Genomic DNA, 15871 nt, shown 5'->3' on the forward strand with positions numbered 1-15871 from the left:
GAAATGTTCTAATCAAGACTTGCAGCTTTCTGAGTGTGTGTGTTCGCTTCATTCTTCAATTCTTCCTGGTCCCGGTTTTGCATTTTTAATGAGCGCGAACTGGCAAAGCGTGAAAGTGGTCCAAGGAGCAAAACAAAGCCAGCAAGCACGCTCCTGGTGCGCCAAGATTAATCAATATTCCAGAAACCTCGGGCCCCGGCTCCGTCCCCGAGGTGTTTTCGGTTTTTCCCCACTCCGCTGCCCGCGGGAGCACAGGCTCCGCCCCTTTCCTTAAGCGGCCCCGATAGTAACCAGCAGTCGCAGAGCACATGCACGCCTGGCTCGCGGCGCTGGGTCACTCCGCGCTTACCTGCCCGGGAATTCGCCGTGTCATTGCCTGGGGTCCCTCTCCCACCCGTCACGAGACCGGGAAAGGTGAGTCCCACGTCCTGCGTCTCGCCGGGGTGCATTTCTCGTCCCGGTCTCTGCCCATGGATTTGGGTTCCCAAGCGGAGGAGCGGCGAGAGTAAGAGCTGGCCATTTTGGTAGCGACGGTCCGTGTTGGCAATGTAACGCCAGGCGCAAGTAGGGTCTCTGTGTGCCGTGTCTAGTGCTAATTTGGAGTTTAGTCATTCGGGGAGATGAGGGGCAGGCGGCGGCTCGAGATCTAGAAAATAATCAAGGCTGAGCTGGTCTGTTTCAAAGCGACGGACTGGTGAGGGGAATCCGAGATTAAGGGGGGAACTCTGACCTCTGGCGTCTTCTGGTCCTTGTTTCTCCCTAAATTTTGCATCTGCTGTGAGGTGTTTAAAAAGATTGTAGGTCTTATTATTCGCTGTTACCCACCTTATAATTTTATTTGAAAGTCAAATCTGTTCCGCGAGTCTTCTTCCCCAGGAGATTGCTTTGCTGTTACCTCCCCTACTGTTGCACACTGCACACGCTGGTAGCTTGCGCTGCCAGATAACGCGTCCCGGGCACAACTGGCTTTTTCCTCGGCTTGATTGTGGTAGAGATTAAGAATTAGAAATCTTGTAAAGCCGCAGGAGATATCCCTCGATTTTTCAAAACAGGACTTCCACCTCTGGAAAGAATTACTTGGATATATTTTAATAACCTAGGAACACTTTAAAGAAACGAGAAACCACACGCTGTAATGTCTGGAGTGAAAAATTGGCGTCATCTCATCTGTTCTAGAAATCCTACAGTTTAAAATACAAGTTGGTGATAGTTTCCTCAGAAGACTTCAGTGTGTTTGCTGCAAAGACCAGTACTACTTTGTACTTCTACTTGAAACAAAAATGAAAATTAACTATGATTTCAGATAACTTATAAATGTGCCCAGAGTACTTTTCTTATTTCACAAAAAAAATTTAAAAGTTACCCTGTGAAATAGTCAAATGTGTTTTGGCTACTTGTGTCCTTTTCATGGCCATATTTGTTAGTTGATATTATCATGATTATTTTAATGGAGAAAATAGTTGTTTTATTATATATAACAGAAATCTCCAACTGAGGACTATCAATACTCATTTCCATTGGCCTGGTTGTGCCTCCCCCATGCATACAACATAAGCCATCGAGTAATCACTGAGCATTTCCTGTGCATTCAATTCCATTGGATGTTTACTGAGGGTGAATATTGTGCAAAGCATCCAGCTAGGTTCTGGGGGAGGGGCTACTCAGTCCACCCAGCTCTGATGAACACTTTACAGCCTCCCGGGAGGGGGAAAGACACATTTTTAAAAATAGGGCACAGGTTTCTGCTCACATATTCTGAATGTGTGCACAGTTCTCACACGTGGTCTATAAAATAAGCACATTCTAGGCACCGTGACTCCAGCCCTTGATTCCTACTGGAATTATGCAGTTTGCCAATAGCTTCTGCGAGTGTGGAGCTCACTGACTTCCCAACCCCAGAGGGCTAACTCTTGCCTCTTTCTCTCCCCTCTAGCTGTGTCCTCCAACGTCAAAGAGGTCTGGCATTTTGGGGGTGATCCCTAGACATCGAAGTGCAAAGAAGAGACACTCCTAGAGAGATCAAGGATGACTAAAAGCAACGGAGAAGAGCCCAGGATGGGAGGCAGGATGGAGAGATTCCAGCAAGGAGTCCGCAAACGCACGCTCTTGGCCAAGAAGAAAGTGCAGAACATCACCAAGGAGGATGTCAAGAGTTACCTGTTTCGGAATGCTTTTGTGCTGCTCACTGTCACTGCGGTCATTGTGGGTAAGTCACCGCGTGACGACCGAAAAAACTGGATCTTGTTGCTCTGGGGCTTCTGCTGCCTGGGAATGTTATCAGATAGACTGATGGTGGCATTCCAACTGGTAGCCCAGCCCAGGCTTTTCGCTGCCTTTGAAGATTTTTTTCCCCCGTTAAATGACTGTCTGTTGGCCTGTTCGGACCAATAAACTCCTGGGAATCTGAAAGAGGCATCATTAGGCATCATGTAAATCAATTGATAATGTGGAAAGGGAAGTAAATCAAATGTTTTCCTATCTCATATAAGAACAAAAGAGTAATCATTTAATCATTAGGCCTCAGCAGTTAAATAACAATGAAAAAAAAGCAAGCTAGATTTGGCCAAAATGTCATTATTATACAGTGTCACTTTCAGTTAAAACTAATTTACACCACGAGCACACCCAAAATGAGATACAGGTCTCTGAGAGTAATTACTACCTAAATGGTGCTGACTTGAAGCTGAGTAGCCAGCGTTTCGTCGTGAGTGTTGAATCTCTCCATGTGCTTGCCCTCTCTCCGAAAGTGACTGGGAAAAGGGAAGTAGGAGAACTGTTAACACAGGTCTCTTTCATTCACTGCCTTGGAGTGCCTGCCATAAATAGCTATACCTTTTTGGAAACATTTTATCCTCACAGATTTAGTGTGGTTGACAGCAATCTGTACTAACTAAACATTAGTGCTTTGTTTGATGTATTGGTATCTGCAATAATAGTTTATTACTTACGGGTGGCATTGATCCTACATTGTAATGTAGCTTTAAAAACTACTTACATATTTGGAACTTTTGACTGAACCCACATAGAAATCCTTTGGCACATAAACATGCTTTAACTTAACTTTCTAATAATTTGTCAGCAAAAACGGCATTTGTGTACAGTTTCAGTCTCTGCTTCGGTGTTTGCCTAGATCTCCAGCAGATATAAAGAGTAAATGACAATAAAAACTAAGAAAATTCTGTAGCATGTAAATGCATTTATGACATTAACCCCCCCCCACACACACACACAATAGGATTCTCAAATTACAGTTAAATCAGAATATGGCAGAAGAGTAGCTTGTCACAAGACTTTAGATATATTCCATTTCAACATCTTTGGCTCCCTTTTTAAAAAATTCTTTTTCTAAAGATCTTATTTGTTTATTTTTAGAGATAAGGGAAAGAAGGGAGAAAGAAATGAAGAGAAACATTGATGTGTGAGAGGGAGATTAGTCAGTTGTCTCTGACATACCCCCTACTGGGGACCTGGCCCGTAACCCAAGCATGTGCCCTGACTGGGAATTGAACCCGTAACCTTACAGTTCACAAGCTGGTGCTCAATCTACTGAGCTATACCAGCCAGGGCTTGGCTCTTCTTAGTACTTGTTGCTGATGAATGACTTTAGTTCATTTCGAAGACAAAGTGTCCTGACTGAATGAGGGAAGTAATGGCTTTCTTTTGTAGGTTCCCAGGTTCAAGTACCTTCCTGGAAGAAGAATTGCAGGACTGTGTCATTGCCTTGAAAGTTGATGTGAAATGTTGTACACTCACCTTGTTTTTTGTTTTGACTTACAGTCCTTGTCAAGACAAGAAACAGCTGTATAATAATAGTGCACAGTTATATGTAGTACTATTCCAGCTACTTTCTAGGGGTCTGTACAGATTAGCTTACTTAATCCCTAAACAAGGCTATGACATGAGTGGGTAGGGAGGATTACTGCGATCTTCATTGTATAGATGAGGAGACTGAACAAGAAGAGATCAAGTACCTTGACCTAGGACATGCAGCTAGTAGTAAATTCTGGAGCTGGTCCAACTCGGGCTGTCTCGTGCCAGAGGTGACACTCTTAACCACTGTGCCTTCCCGCCGCGCTGCTCTGCTGACTAGGTGACATCTTGTTATAGGTGCCAGGCCAGGGAACCTTGCTGCTTCTTGAGGGAGGCCGACCAGCAAGCAGCGCTAGATGCTGTAGCACCATCATCTTACTACATGATTTGTCTGCTTAAACTCGGCAGAAAACTTACAAATCTCCTACCAGTGATTAAACCGTATCCTTCTCATTCATGAGACAAAAATCCCCACTTATTTTGTGATCCTATATGTGTCATAATAGAGCTCAGTGGTACTGGAGTACGTTTGGAAAAGGTGCAGAAATGCTGATTCAAAATGGTATTCTGAACACCAGAAGAGTTCCGTCTCCAGAATAAACATGTTTCAGTTAAATATTCCTCTATTTCAGAGGAATAAAAAGTGGCAAAAACCTGAGCATAGAAAGCAGACTGATGGTGAAGGAAGTTTGTGATTATGCAGAAATAACGGCCCTAATAGAAGGAAGATAATGCCAGGATTTAGAGAATCCATTTTCTCTGTGAGTTCTGGGATCGTTTCCCAGCCCAGTGCGGACTTTCCTGGGATCTGTGAGAACCACAGTGAGCTGGCTGGGCTGGAGCAGATAACTTGGCAGGATGCCCTGGTGGTTGGCTTTTCTAATGGAAACTGAGGAGGCAGAAGTAACTAGAAGAAGGCACTAACAAAGGAACCAATAAAAAGAGCTCATTGACAGTCAGAGAGACCACTGAGCCTACACCAAAGACTTGGAATCACAAATAGATGACTTAGTAGCAAACAGATTTAGGAGAGAAGGAAGAACCCTTCAGTTATCTCTCGGAGCATCTTCCGTGGAGGGCCCAGGGGAAAAACAAAGGCTCCATTTAGCTTGTCACTGATTACATGTCTACATCAGCCCTAAAAGAAATAATAGGGAAAGAACATGTCTAAACATTGACCCTCAAAGTAATATTGAAACAATTAAACATGAAATAAATGTAAAAATAAAAATAAGTTGACCTCAATTCCCTAATTTATTTGCTGCAGTACAAGAATAAACTGAAAAGAGGCTAACAAGGCAGAATAAAATAATTATTTTCCCCAAAGATGAGATGAGAAGGACTAGAGCAATTTTTTTTGTTTCAAATTATTAAGTTTTAATCACTTAAAAGTAAAGATAGACTGGGAAAACCTGTATGTTGGGGTAAATTTTTGTTCGATCTATTTTGTTTGTCTTTTAGAAATAAAGTGAATGCGCCTTTAGTGTAGAAATGGAAACTAGAAAACGTTATGGAGGAGTGCAGACATGAGAATCCATATGTTCAGAATAAAGCAGAGAACTGTCAATATTGTATATCAGCTCCTCTGCGGGCACAGGCTTAAATCCACGTGTGCAATTTGGTGTCATCTCTAAGTGATGTCAAAGTCTGCATGTGCCGTGCCCACGTGACACAGCCCGTGTAGTCGGAGCAGGTTAGCTCAGGGCCACGTCCCTTTAAGGGGTTTCAGTGCTAGAGCAGTAGGTGCCTTCCGTGGCTGGTGCAGAATCTGCCCGACAACCACGCTGAGGAGAGCGGTTGCTGTCTTTCTTCCTCCAGGAAGCACATTCTTATTTCACATCGTGGTCAGTTGTATCCACGTGACCTCAGACCTCTCGCTGGAAGACACGGAAGGTCCTTTGTCATGTCCCTGTCACAGAAGGCCTCCTCTTCCCACATCCAGGGAATCAATTGCACGAGAGAGATGAGATCTCAGGCCACAGAAATGGCTCATAAGCTCAGCTGCAAGGGGAGGGAATCTGTAAATAGAATCCCATGGAACTGGATGGTGGTTTTACCTGCAGGAGTTCACTCTAACGTGGCAGCGAGCACCTTCCTCGGTTGTTGGTACACACGTGCACACGCCTGCACACACGCAGAGGTTATGTCTGGGTTGTCCTTAAATGGAGTCAAGAGAAATTGGTGAATTTTCAGAAAAGAAAACTTACTGCCTGAATGTGCATTAGCGCCTTTGGCAACTAACGTCTGGCTTAAATGGCACTGAAATCCAATGCAATTTCATAATGTCTCTGAAGGACATGTGTATGAGGAACGAGTCACCGTGGCTGCCTCTCAGGGTAGGGGTTGGGTGCTTGGGGGACGGGATGAAAGAACTAGTACTTTCTTCTAAACAGTTTTTTCTTACAAGTTTGACTTAGTTAACCACATTCACGTGCTATCTTCTATTATCTATTACCTGCTAAATAAATAAGTTTTTAAAAAGATTCAAATGCTATTCAACAATTTAACAAATACTAAATGTGGTGTGTCCGGCCCCGTGCTGCTAGGCAACGGGGAGTTTACCCTTAGGTAGTTGAGTGGGAGAGATGGATGCAAATGAGATGACAAAGGAATATACAGATTTGCAGGTGGTACTGGGGGGGGTTGTAATTCACTCGAAACATCTTTTTTCAATGAGATCATACTATATGCACTGTTCTATATGCACTTTCTGTATTGGCACTTCAGAGGTTCTACTTTCTCATTAACAACCTAAGTGTGCCATGTGGAAGAAAAAAAAAAAGATATTGCTTTAGGCCTGGATTCATGAGCCAGCAGTATTATTTAGTAGCTGTGCACTCCTCGAGAAGGCGTGTCACCGCACAAAGCCTTGGTTTCCTCGTCTGTGTTACACGTATAACATGTACTGCCAACTCACAATGCGTGCCACGTCCTGTTGTATGTGTTGTCAGTGCATTAGTTTATTTAGTCCTCACCACAAGCCAGGGAGGAAGGTACTTTCATTCTCATCTTACACTGAGGCTCAGGTTCTTATCTCACAGTCGCTGCACGCTGACTGGGATTCAGATCCACCGTGCTGTGCCCCGCATTCACACTCTTGCCCACCACACGGTCCTCGGGGCACGCCCCGTCTTGTTTTATTGAAGCCATTAACCAAGGGTGTGCACCGACCTGTCAGCAGGAGAATGGAAAGGAGGAGTGGGAGGATGCCTCTTCACCAGGGTCTTCCTGAATCCTGGTGATGGAGCACATGGATTGACAGAAAAAGCGCCCTAACCAAGCAGGGGTCCGACTTCCGGCTTAGGTGACCAAGGGGTGATGGTGCCACCTGTAGGGGTAGAATACAGGGAGAAATGGGAGGGGGGATGACAAGTTCGGTTTGGGGCGTGTTCTGAGACGTGCGTCTGAGCAGTGCAGATACAGTGCAAGACGCTCACCGTACAGATCTGTGAGGTATTCCCGCTGTCTCTGAACATTCACTGAATGACGGTCAGTGAACAGGGATCTCCTACTGCGCGCACTGCCTCGTGAGTCAGTGCTCAGGACCATATGAACTCCAGGGCCCTCGATGACGAAGAGCAGTCGTCTCCTAGGAATGCCTCCACGGTATCCTCTTTCTCCGACACACGTGCAACATTTCAGGTTCACAGATGTGGTTCACTATCAGCTGCTGCTTGGAAGGGACGGGCACCGGGACCAGACTAGCCAAGTACTTGAGTTAGTGGTGTGGGTACAGAATGGTGCCCTTGCTGACATCCTCTCAGCTTACCCCGAAAAGGCATCTGCACAAGGCTACACAACAGGAATCCAGAGAATGGCGAATGGGTTTCCAGGTTCGAATTTATGGTTTCCTCATTGCTTCCTGGAGATGAGAAGGGACAGAGGGAGCTTCAGGACCAGGCCAGGGCGTGGGGTGGCTCCCTGGCAGAAGGCTGGGAGACAAGGGTTAGGCCTCCGGAGCTGAGAAGTGGTGGATGCGCACTGCCCTGCTCTGGAGGGATGAGTCAGGAACAGGGTGTAAGAACTGGAGTCTGACCGACCTTCCTCCCTCCCTCCCTCTCTCTCTCTCTCTCTCTAAGCCCGTAAAGCTCCCAGTTTTCTCCCTTTCCCCACCTCCCCCAGACCCACCTTATCCTCATCCTCAGCCAGTCCCCACATTGTTGTCTGTGTTCATGGCCAAGTGCAAATAGAGCCTGATGTCTCTCTGCTTGGTCTTCTTCCCTCCCCCTGGGAGCAGAAACACAGGAAAAGTGTCAGGGACAGCAATAGCTGTCATGCACTCCTGGCACACTTGGACCCCAGCCTCTGTCCCTCCTTCTCCAAAAGCGTTCTGGGGGGCCGCCCCCTGTCATAGGGGTGTGGTCCAGTACAGCCTTGTGGGGTGGGTCAGAGCTTCGGATCCTGGAGTCAGACTCTGAGGACTGTGTCCCAGTTCTAGAACAGCCTCTGGGTCTTCGTGTGTGAGACAGAGTAATTGCAACACCTCTCTGCCCAGGTGTGTGTCCCAGGTCTGCCGCTTACAACCATGTACCCTTAAATAACTCCTTACATGCCTGGCACACAAAATGTCCGTAGAAACTGTAAAGCCCTTGTGTTTCTGCCTCTGTCTCTGCTCCGGTATGGTGTGAACATACGCACTAATCTGAAGCTGCCGGTCTGCCAGGGAACTGCAACCCAGGGGCGAGGGGAGAAGAGGGGGCAGGACGGGGAGAGGACAGTCACCTGGTTTAGGGCTAGAAGTGGCTCCTATTTCCTCTGCTAGAGAAGAGAGCCAAGAGGGTTGTCGGAAGGGACTTAATAAGTTGTAAAGGGCTTTGAGAAGCAGAGATGAAAGCCACAGAGTAAGTGATCCTGTCATTATCTGTGTCTTCCCTACCTGGCCTCCTGGGCCAGAGCAGAAAGTGGTCCCCAGGCAGCTGCTATCACAGCACAGACGGCTCCAGGCTCCATTGGCGGGAGCGCCTGGCAGCAGATTCCTCTCTCAGCAACAGGGGACATCGCTGAAAAAAATGTTTTAACATATTCACTCGTTCGTTTTCGTTCATGCCACTTGGGACGAATGTGAGAGTCACCGCCTCCCTTTCTCCTTTTCTCCAGTGTTTCGGTGTCTGCTGCTCCTTAACTGCCACCCCCATCAGATGGGATGAGGGGTTTGGGAAATTTGGGAGAAATGTTCCTGGTTTCTAGAAGAATTGGTAAACGTTATTTTGAAGGCTTAATGTTCTGAGATGATCTCTGCATTTTATTTTGCTCTATTTTCTTCCTGCTAATTCAAATAATGAGAAAGCAGAGTAGGTGATTTTAAATTTCTTTTTCAAGTAGATAATCAAATAAGCAGGTGTGTCCAGAACAATCACCTGCCGTGATAATACCTTCCGTTGTCACAGTGTTACAGTTTGCAAAGCACTGCCCTCTAGAGCAAGGCAAACCCTTGGCCTGTGGTCCCCCTCCTCACTGGTATCTGCGAGTGTCCGGGACGCAGCTGAGAACGTGCAGAGAGTCTGGAGTCCTGGTTACGGATCGAGCTCTGCCACCCACTGACTCACTTTATGACTTCAGTCAAGTCTCTGGGCCTCGTATTTTTTCAACAGCAAAGTACACTTGGACTTATGTCTGCTTCCAACTGCAGAATTCTCTCACTGAAAGTCGAATTTGCTTTGCTCTAAAGTAGAATGTGTGGGGTTAGACTGACAGGTGTTTTCTAGTCCATGGACCGTACCATCAGAAGGACCCTCTCCCTCTGCCCAGGACCCCCCAACCCGTCCTGTCCAATCTAACAAGCAGCCTTTTCCTCCTGCTTTGAATTCTTGAGGACCACCAAGTGCCTGACTCTGGAGGGGACAACCACAGTTTGAGGACACACATGAGGGAGGCACAGCTCTCCAGAAGCCGCTGCGGCCTGCCAGCCTTCTGCCAGACCCTATGAACCAGGGGAGGGAAATCGTGGGCCTTTGTTTTTGCCATCAAGTAAACAAGGTTGGGCAGAGCCCACGCTGTTTGGAAGAGGCTACTAGAATGTAAGCACCGCCTTTTCCAAGCTGTGCGTTCCAGGTATTGGAGCGCTCGCTCTTGGTGGAACCCTGGGATGCTATCAGTCATCAATGGGATGCTATTGGCCTGGCAGCTAGGTGAGCGCGTTGGTGCTGAGAGACGAGAAAACACATGGAGCCCTTCGGGACACAAAGTTCAGCCCGTGTGCTCACTGAGGATAAAAATTATGTTTTATGTCAAGCATCAGTGCTATTAAAGTTGCCCAGAGCTTATCTCCCAGACCAAGAATATTCCTACCACTGTGTCCAATCAAGAGAGATACTCAAGCCCTTGCCGGGGAGTTTAGTTGGTTGGAGCATCATCCTGATACGCCAAGGTTGCAGGTTTGATCCCTGGTCAGGGCACCTAATTGATGTTTCGCTCCCCTGCCTCTCGTTTCCCCCTTCCTCTCTCTCTTCCCTTCCTCCCTCTCTAAAGTCATTAAGTTAAAATTTTAAAAAAAGAATAACATTAACAAAAAGAGATATACCCAAGTGGTTTTGAAATGAGAGAAGGGTAAAAAATGCCAGAACTAGAGAAAGGAAGCTGTACCCTGGATGAATTGAGATGAGGTGGGGAGAGGCAGTCCTTGTATTCTCTGTGTACCGTATCAAAGATTCGAAGGTAAATTTAGGAGCAGCAAGTTGAAAGGCACACTGAAGTCTTGAATTTCAAGGCTGAGTTTCTGTCTCCAGAGAAGGCTCCTCCATTCTTCTCGTCCCCAAGGAGACTTCAGTTCTCTGGCAGCGCTTCCAGCCCGCAGACCGCTGCCACTTCCCAGGGAGAAACCAGTGGGCTGTCAGTGAGTGACTTTGTACGCACATCTTGTCCGACGAGGCTCATTTCTCCCTAATGAGAGCAGAGGTGGACAGTTGCTGCCCTTCTCGCCCTGCTTTTCGGCACATCACATCACTTGAAATTCCATCTTTGAAGCAAGGAAGGCAAAACCCCAGGGATATATATGCTTGCCAGTGTCTTCAGTTTACTGATGACTCTGAAGGTAAAGGAGGTCTTTCAAGAAACTGCTCCTGACCAAAGTCCTCTTCTTATCTGTTTTTTTTTTTTTTTTTGGTTTCGTGTTCTTAGATTTGCTTTCTTAAGGCAAACAAAGTAGTCATGCAAACAGAGCTGAGATTCAGTACACTTCCCAGGGCGTTGCACTGCTCCGGAGGAGGTGATGGGTGGTGGGTGAGCCTGTTCTCTCCGCCCAGTGGCTCACGGCGTGCGTTTTCAGCTCCGTGTTCTTGGAACTCCAACAGCAGACTGGTGGAAGCAGTACATGAGCCTATAGGGACTGAGTTCAAAGTTTCTTTAGATTCACTTCCTTGTCTCCAGAAAAAAGCTGTTTGGTCAGAAAGCAGGACCCGCTCACCATAAATTGGAGCACGCATGACCTTCCTCTTCGTGGCCCAAATAAAGTAAACTCATTGTTAAAGCAAAGTAAAGCAGGGTTGAAGGAAACCAAGCCAGACCCAGAGTGACTTTGTAGAAAGATCAAAGTGTCTAGTATAGAATACAATTCAGTCAGATTTGTTTTTTGGTCATGGACCATTTCCTTTTACTTATTTATTTTGTTGTTTTTTATTATGCATTTATTTATTAGGAAATAAATGCATTTATCTGCCCCAAATCAAAAAGCACAAAGTGGCACAGAACAAAAGAGTAGGATTGTCCCACTCACCCCTTCCCGAGTATTTGGTTCACCCAGTTGTGTCTTGTGTGCCTTCAGAGGTATTTTATGAGCACAAAAGTAAAATACTTTTTTTTTGCCTTCTGTATACAAATGGTAGCATGTTGCATACAGCCCACTTCACACCTTGTATTTTCCATAGTTCTTCAGTATTATTTCTTATTAGCACACAGAAAGCCTCCTCATTCTCTCTCAGGGCGATGTTGTATGGGTGCACCAGGCAGCATTTCAGCAATTCCCCATTGATGGACGCTTAGGTTGTTCCCAACCCTTAGATATTATTTTTTAAAAACAATTTTGTGTAGAAGTTGTTTATCTAAGTAACTGAGACACATTCCTAGAAGTGAAATTGCTGAGGCTAAAGGTATACACATTTGTGATTTGGATAAGTATTGCTAATTTACACCCCAAAGCGGTTGTAATTTACTCTCTTAAACTGTGGGATTTAAAAAATAGGTTGGTCCCCTGCTGCCACTGCCGCAGGTGAGGATGAGTGGACTTCATCATTCATGTGGGCTGCAACCAAATGACACAGATAAAACACATAAGGGGAACTTAGCAGTTTTACTTAGATTTTATTTCCAGTTTCTACTCACTCAGAACAATATTTTTCACCAGAAAGGAAGGTAAAGAGGTTCTGATGATTTTATTTCTGATAATTTTTGTTTCTCAAATAGAAGGGTTTTTTCAAAGATTTTATTTATTTACTTTTAGAGAGACGGGAAAGGAGGGAGAAAGAGAGTGAGAGAAACAGAAATGTGATAGAGAGACAGTACATCAATCAGTTGCCTCTCACATACCCCCTACTGAGAACCTGGCCCACAACCCAGGCATGTAGCCTGACTGGGAATCGAACCCCCCAGCCTTTCAGTTCACAGGCCAGCACTCAATCCACTGAGCCACACCAGCCAGGGCTAGAAGATTTGTTGTTGTTGTTGTTGTTGTTTTCTTTTTTTTTTTCTGTCAGCAGTTTGAGTTTCAGCATCATGTAGAAGATTTTTTAAAATGACAGTGTCTTGGGCCTTGAAAAAAACTGTAGGATTCTTTGTAAATTAAATTACCGTTGCACACAGCCTATGTTAGTGCAGTTGTAGGAAGAGAGCACCAGGCCTTGCATTTCCTCTGGTAGAGTTGTCTCTTGGGTGGCATGCCCCGTGCACTTGGTGGCATGCCCCGTGCACTTGAGGCTGCAGCTGCGTCCTGCTTGGCCGTCAGTCACTCGGGGCTGGTTCTTCTGGGCACCACGCACGGGTGGAACAAGGCTGCAGCAGGTGGGAACACCTCCAGCAACAGGAAATACCAAAGGACAAAAGAGTGAGCCAAGCCAGGGCCCAAATCTCTGAAGGACGTGGGAACTGGGTGGGGGTGGGGGTTGAACGGTTACCTCAGACACCAGCTTCTCACCAGAAAATGCCTGGAAGTCTGGGCTGAAACAAAAGACCAGGGGCCGGCAGACTCCTTCTGCAGGTGAATTCATTATTAGGCCCTTGACCTCCCTGTAAAAACAATCTAATGGAACTGTACATCCACCAGCCTCCTGAGGCTGGCATGAGACAGGCTTAGGACTTCTCCAAACTGGGCTACAGTCTAGTTCTGAAACAACACTTTTACTCACTCTCTCAAATAGTTATTGATTGCCTGCCTGTCTGAACAACTGTAATGGCAAACTCGACATTTTTGACTTATATGCTTTCATATGCATTATCCAGGACTTTAGAACTCATTAGTAGACATAAGATGAATTCTTATGAATGAGATAAAGAATTCTTCATAAGATAAAGAAGCTAAGCTTTATAATGCTTTTTATGGTTTATATGGTTCTTTTTGACTTAGAACATTGAGCTGAAAATATTGAAGTTCAGGAAGATCTTAGATACTGCCTATTTATCAATCCCTCCCATTTTTCAGATTTTTTAAAGTGGCTCAAAATGATTATGTGATTGGAAGATAAAGGCCGTGGCCACAGGCACATCAAAATTTGGGAGTGCATTCTGCCAACTTCACTTAGTGGCCGTGTAACCTTGGAGAAATAGCTTATTCCTTCTGGGGCTCAGTCTCCTCATCTATCCGATGCTGATGTTAAATCCTGTGGGTTAGATATGATGGTTAAGTCATTTCAGTAAAGTATTTACCAGCATAATTTACTGGAAGTATCAGGTCCAGAAACCTCGTTTCTGACTCTCAGTCCATGATCTTTCTACAGCGTCAGTCACACCGGCTGGCCTTTGTGTTCAGAAAACCCGCCTTGTGAGAGTTAGGGATCGAGAGCTACCACGCCTAGTTTGTGAACCCAGAAATCTAAGCATGAGAGAAATCACAGTTCACTCAAGAACCAGTTTCATGGATCGTGACAGAGAAATCTCAGTGTGGAAGAGGGGATATTCTAGGAGCCGACCCCTGGCTTGTGGCGGGCAGTGGAGAATGAGATCGGCTGGGGAACAGAGCGCCCCCTCTGTCCAGGAAACTGTTCGACAGCAGCTGGGGGCCAGGCTCTCATGGATACTGGTCACCCCAGAGGGAGCGGTCCACCTGGCTGTTCGATCGTTCAACAGCGTATTAGTACCCACTGTGCCAGGAGCTGTTTCAAGGGCTCAATCCACAGTGAACGAAGTGGAAAACACAAACAATCAAAACCTCTGGTCTCGTGGAGCTTATATTTTAGAGACAGAGATAATAATAAATAGTAAGTGTAATAAATTAGAAAATTACATTGTTTTTTGGAAGGTGGTAAGAACTACTGAAACAAAGCCAGATGAGGGAGAAGAAAGTTCAAAGGAGGCCTTATGAAGAAAGATGATGTTTGACTTGTTTTTTTAATCATATTTAATGGATGACTCCATGACTGTTGCCACAATTTTCCCCCCTTTGCCCTGATCCACAAGCACCCCCCACTCCCTCAGGCAGTCCCCACACCTTTGTCCATGTCCACAGGTCATGCATATAAGTTCTCTGGCTCCTCCATTCCCTACACTGTACTTTATGTCCCCACGGCTATTCTGTAACTACCTGTACTTCTTAGTCCCCTCACCTCTTCACCCATTCCCCCACACCCCTCCACCTGGCAACTATCAAAATGTTCTCTGTGTCCATGATTCTGTCTCGGTTCTTCTTGTTTGCTTAGCTTGTTTTTTAGATTCAATTTTTGGTAGATAATGTATTTATTGCCATTTTATTGTTCACAGTTTTGTTTTTCTTTTTCTTCAATAAGTTCCTTTAACATTTCATATAATAATGGTTTGGAGAGTGATGAACTCCTTTAGGTTTTTCTAGTCTGGGAAGCTCTTTATCTGTCCTTCAATTCTAAATGATAGATTTGCTGGGTAGAGCAATCTTGGCTGTAGGTCCTTGCGTTTCACGACTTAGAATATTTCTTGCCAATCCCTTCTAGCCTACAAAGTTTCTTTTGAGAAATCAGCTGAGAGTCTTATGGAAACTCCACTGTAGGTAACTAACTTCTTTTCTTTTGCTGCTTTTAGGATGTTCTCTTGTTTCTTTTAAGATTCTCTCTTTATCTTTAACCTTTGGCATTTTAATTATAATGTGTCTTGGAGTGGGCCTCTTTGCATCCATCTCGTTTGGGACTCTCTGTGCTCCCTGAACTTGCATGTCTATTTCCTTCACCAAATTAGGGAAGAACAAGAAATTCGAGATCTATTTGAAAATAAATAAATAAATAAAACAAAACTTCCCTAATTTGGTGAAGGAATTTGAACTAAGTCTTAAAGGAAGTAAACCTCGTGACTCTATGGGAAGAATGTTCTAGGCAGAGAGAAGAGGCAGTACAGGGTCCTAAAGAGGGGTCACGTCAATGAGGAGGCAGAAGTTGAAACAGAGGTGAGGGGAAGGGGAGAAGGAGATGAGTTCTGGGTATAGTGGAGCTGGGGAAGCAGGTCAGGTACAGAAGTTTTGCATGGCCTAAGGCTTTCACTCCATGTGAGACAGGGAGCCACTGGAGGGAGCAGAGAGGAGTGACACTCTGACCTTGGCTTTAAAAGGGGCCCTCTGGGTATTACGTTGGGAGTAGACTATAGGGGGACCAAAGTGGGAGCAGGGAAACCAGTTAGAAGGCTACTGCAGTAGTCAGGCAAAAAAGAGAGTGACGTGTAAATCTTGGAGACTTCTTTGTGTCTGAGTTAGGAGGGAGAACTGAGGCATGCCGAAGGTCACATAGAGAGGAAAAGGCAGGGCTAGGACTAGAGTCCAAGCTGCACTCACTCCTCGAACATCTAGAGAGCGTCTTCTCCAGGATTTTGTCTATTCCACAGGAGAAGCAGCTTGGTGAGGAGGCCTGGAGACTTTGCAGGTTGACAGACCCCTGACCATTCTCTGCAGCTCACTCGT

General features: G+C 45.6%; 1 protein-coding gene across 1 annotated transcript in view; it reads left to right on the forward strand.

The window, feature by feature from the left end:
* Window positions 1–224: 224 nt before the first annotated feature.
* The window catches only part of SLC1A3 (solute carrier family 1 member 3), a 79025-nt gene continuing 63378 nt past the window's right edge, over window positions 225–15871 (forward strand). Inside the window, exons 1-2 of the mRNA XM_037063189.1 lie at window positions 225–414; window positions 1934–2206. Of these exons, the coding sequence (XP_036919084.1) occupies window positions 2026–2206 (181 nt within the window). The 5' untranslated portion in view covers window positions 225–414; window positions 1934–2025. The remainder of the gene's footprint in view (window positions 415–1933; window positions 2207–15871) is intronic.

The sequence above is a fragment of the Sturnira hondurensis genome, unplaced genomic scaffold, assembly GCF_014824575.4.
Source record: "Sturnira hondurensis isolate 20B ecotype Veracruz unplaced genomic scaffold, ASM1482457v3 Scaffold0014384, whole genome shotgun sequence".
In the NCBI taxonomy this organism is placed as follows: Eukaryota; Metazoa; Chordata; class Mammalia; order Chiroptera; family Phyllostomidae; genus Sturnira; species Sturnira hondurensis.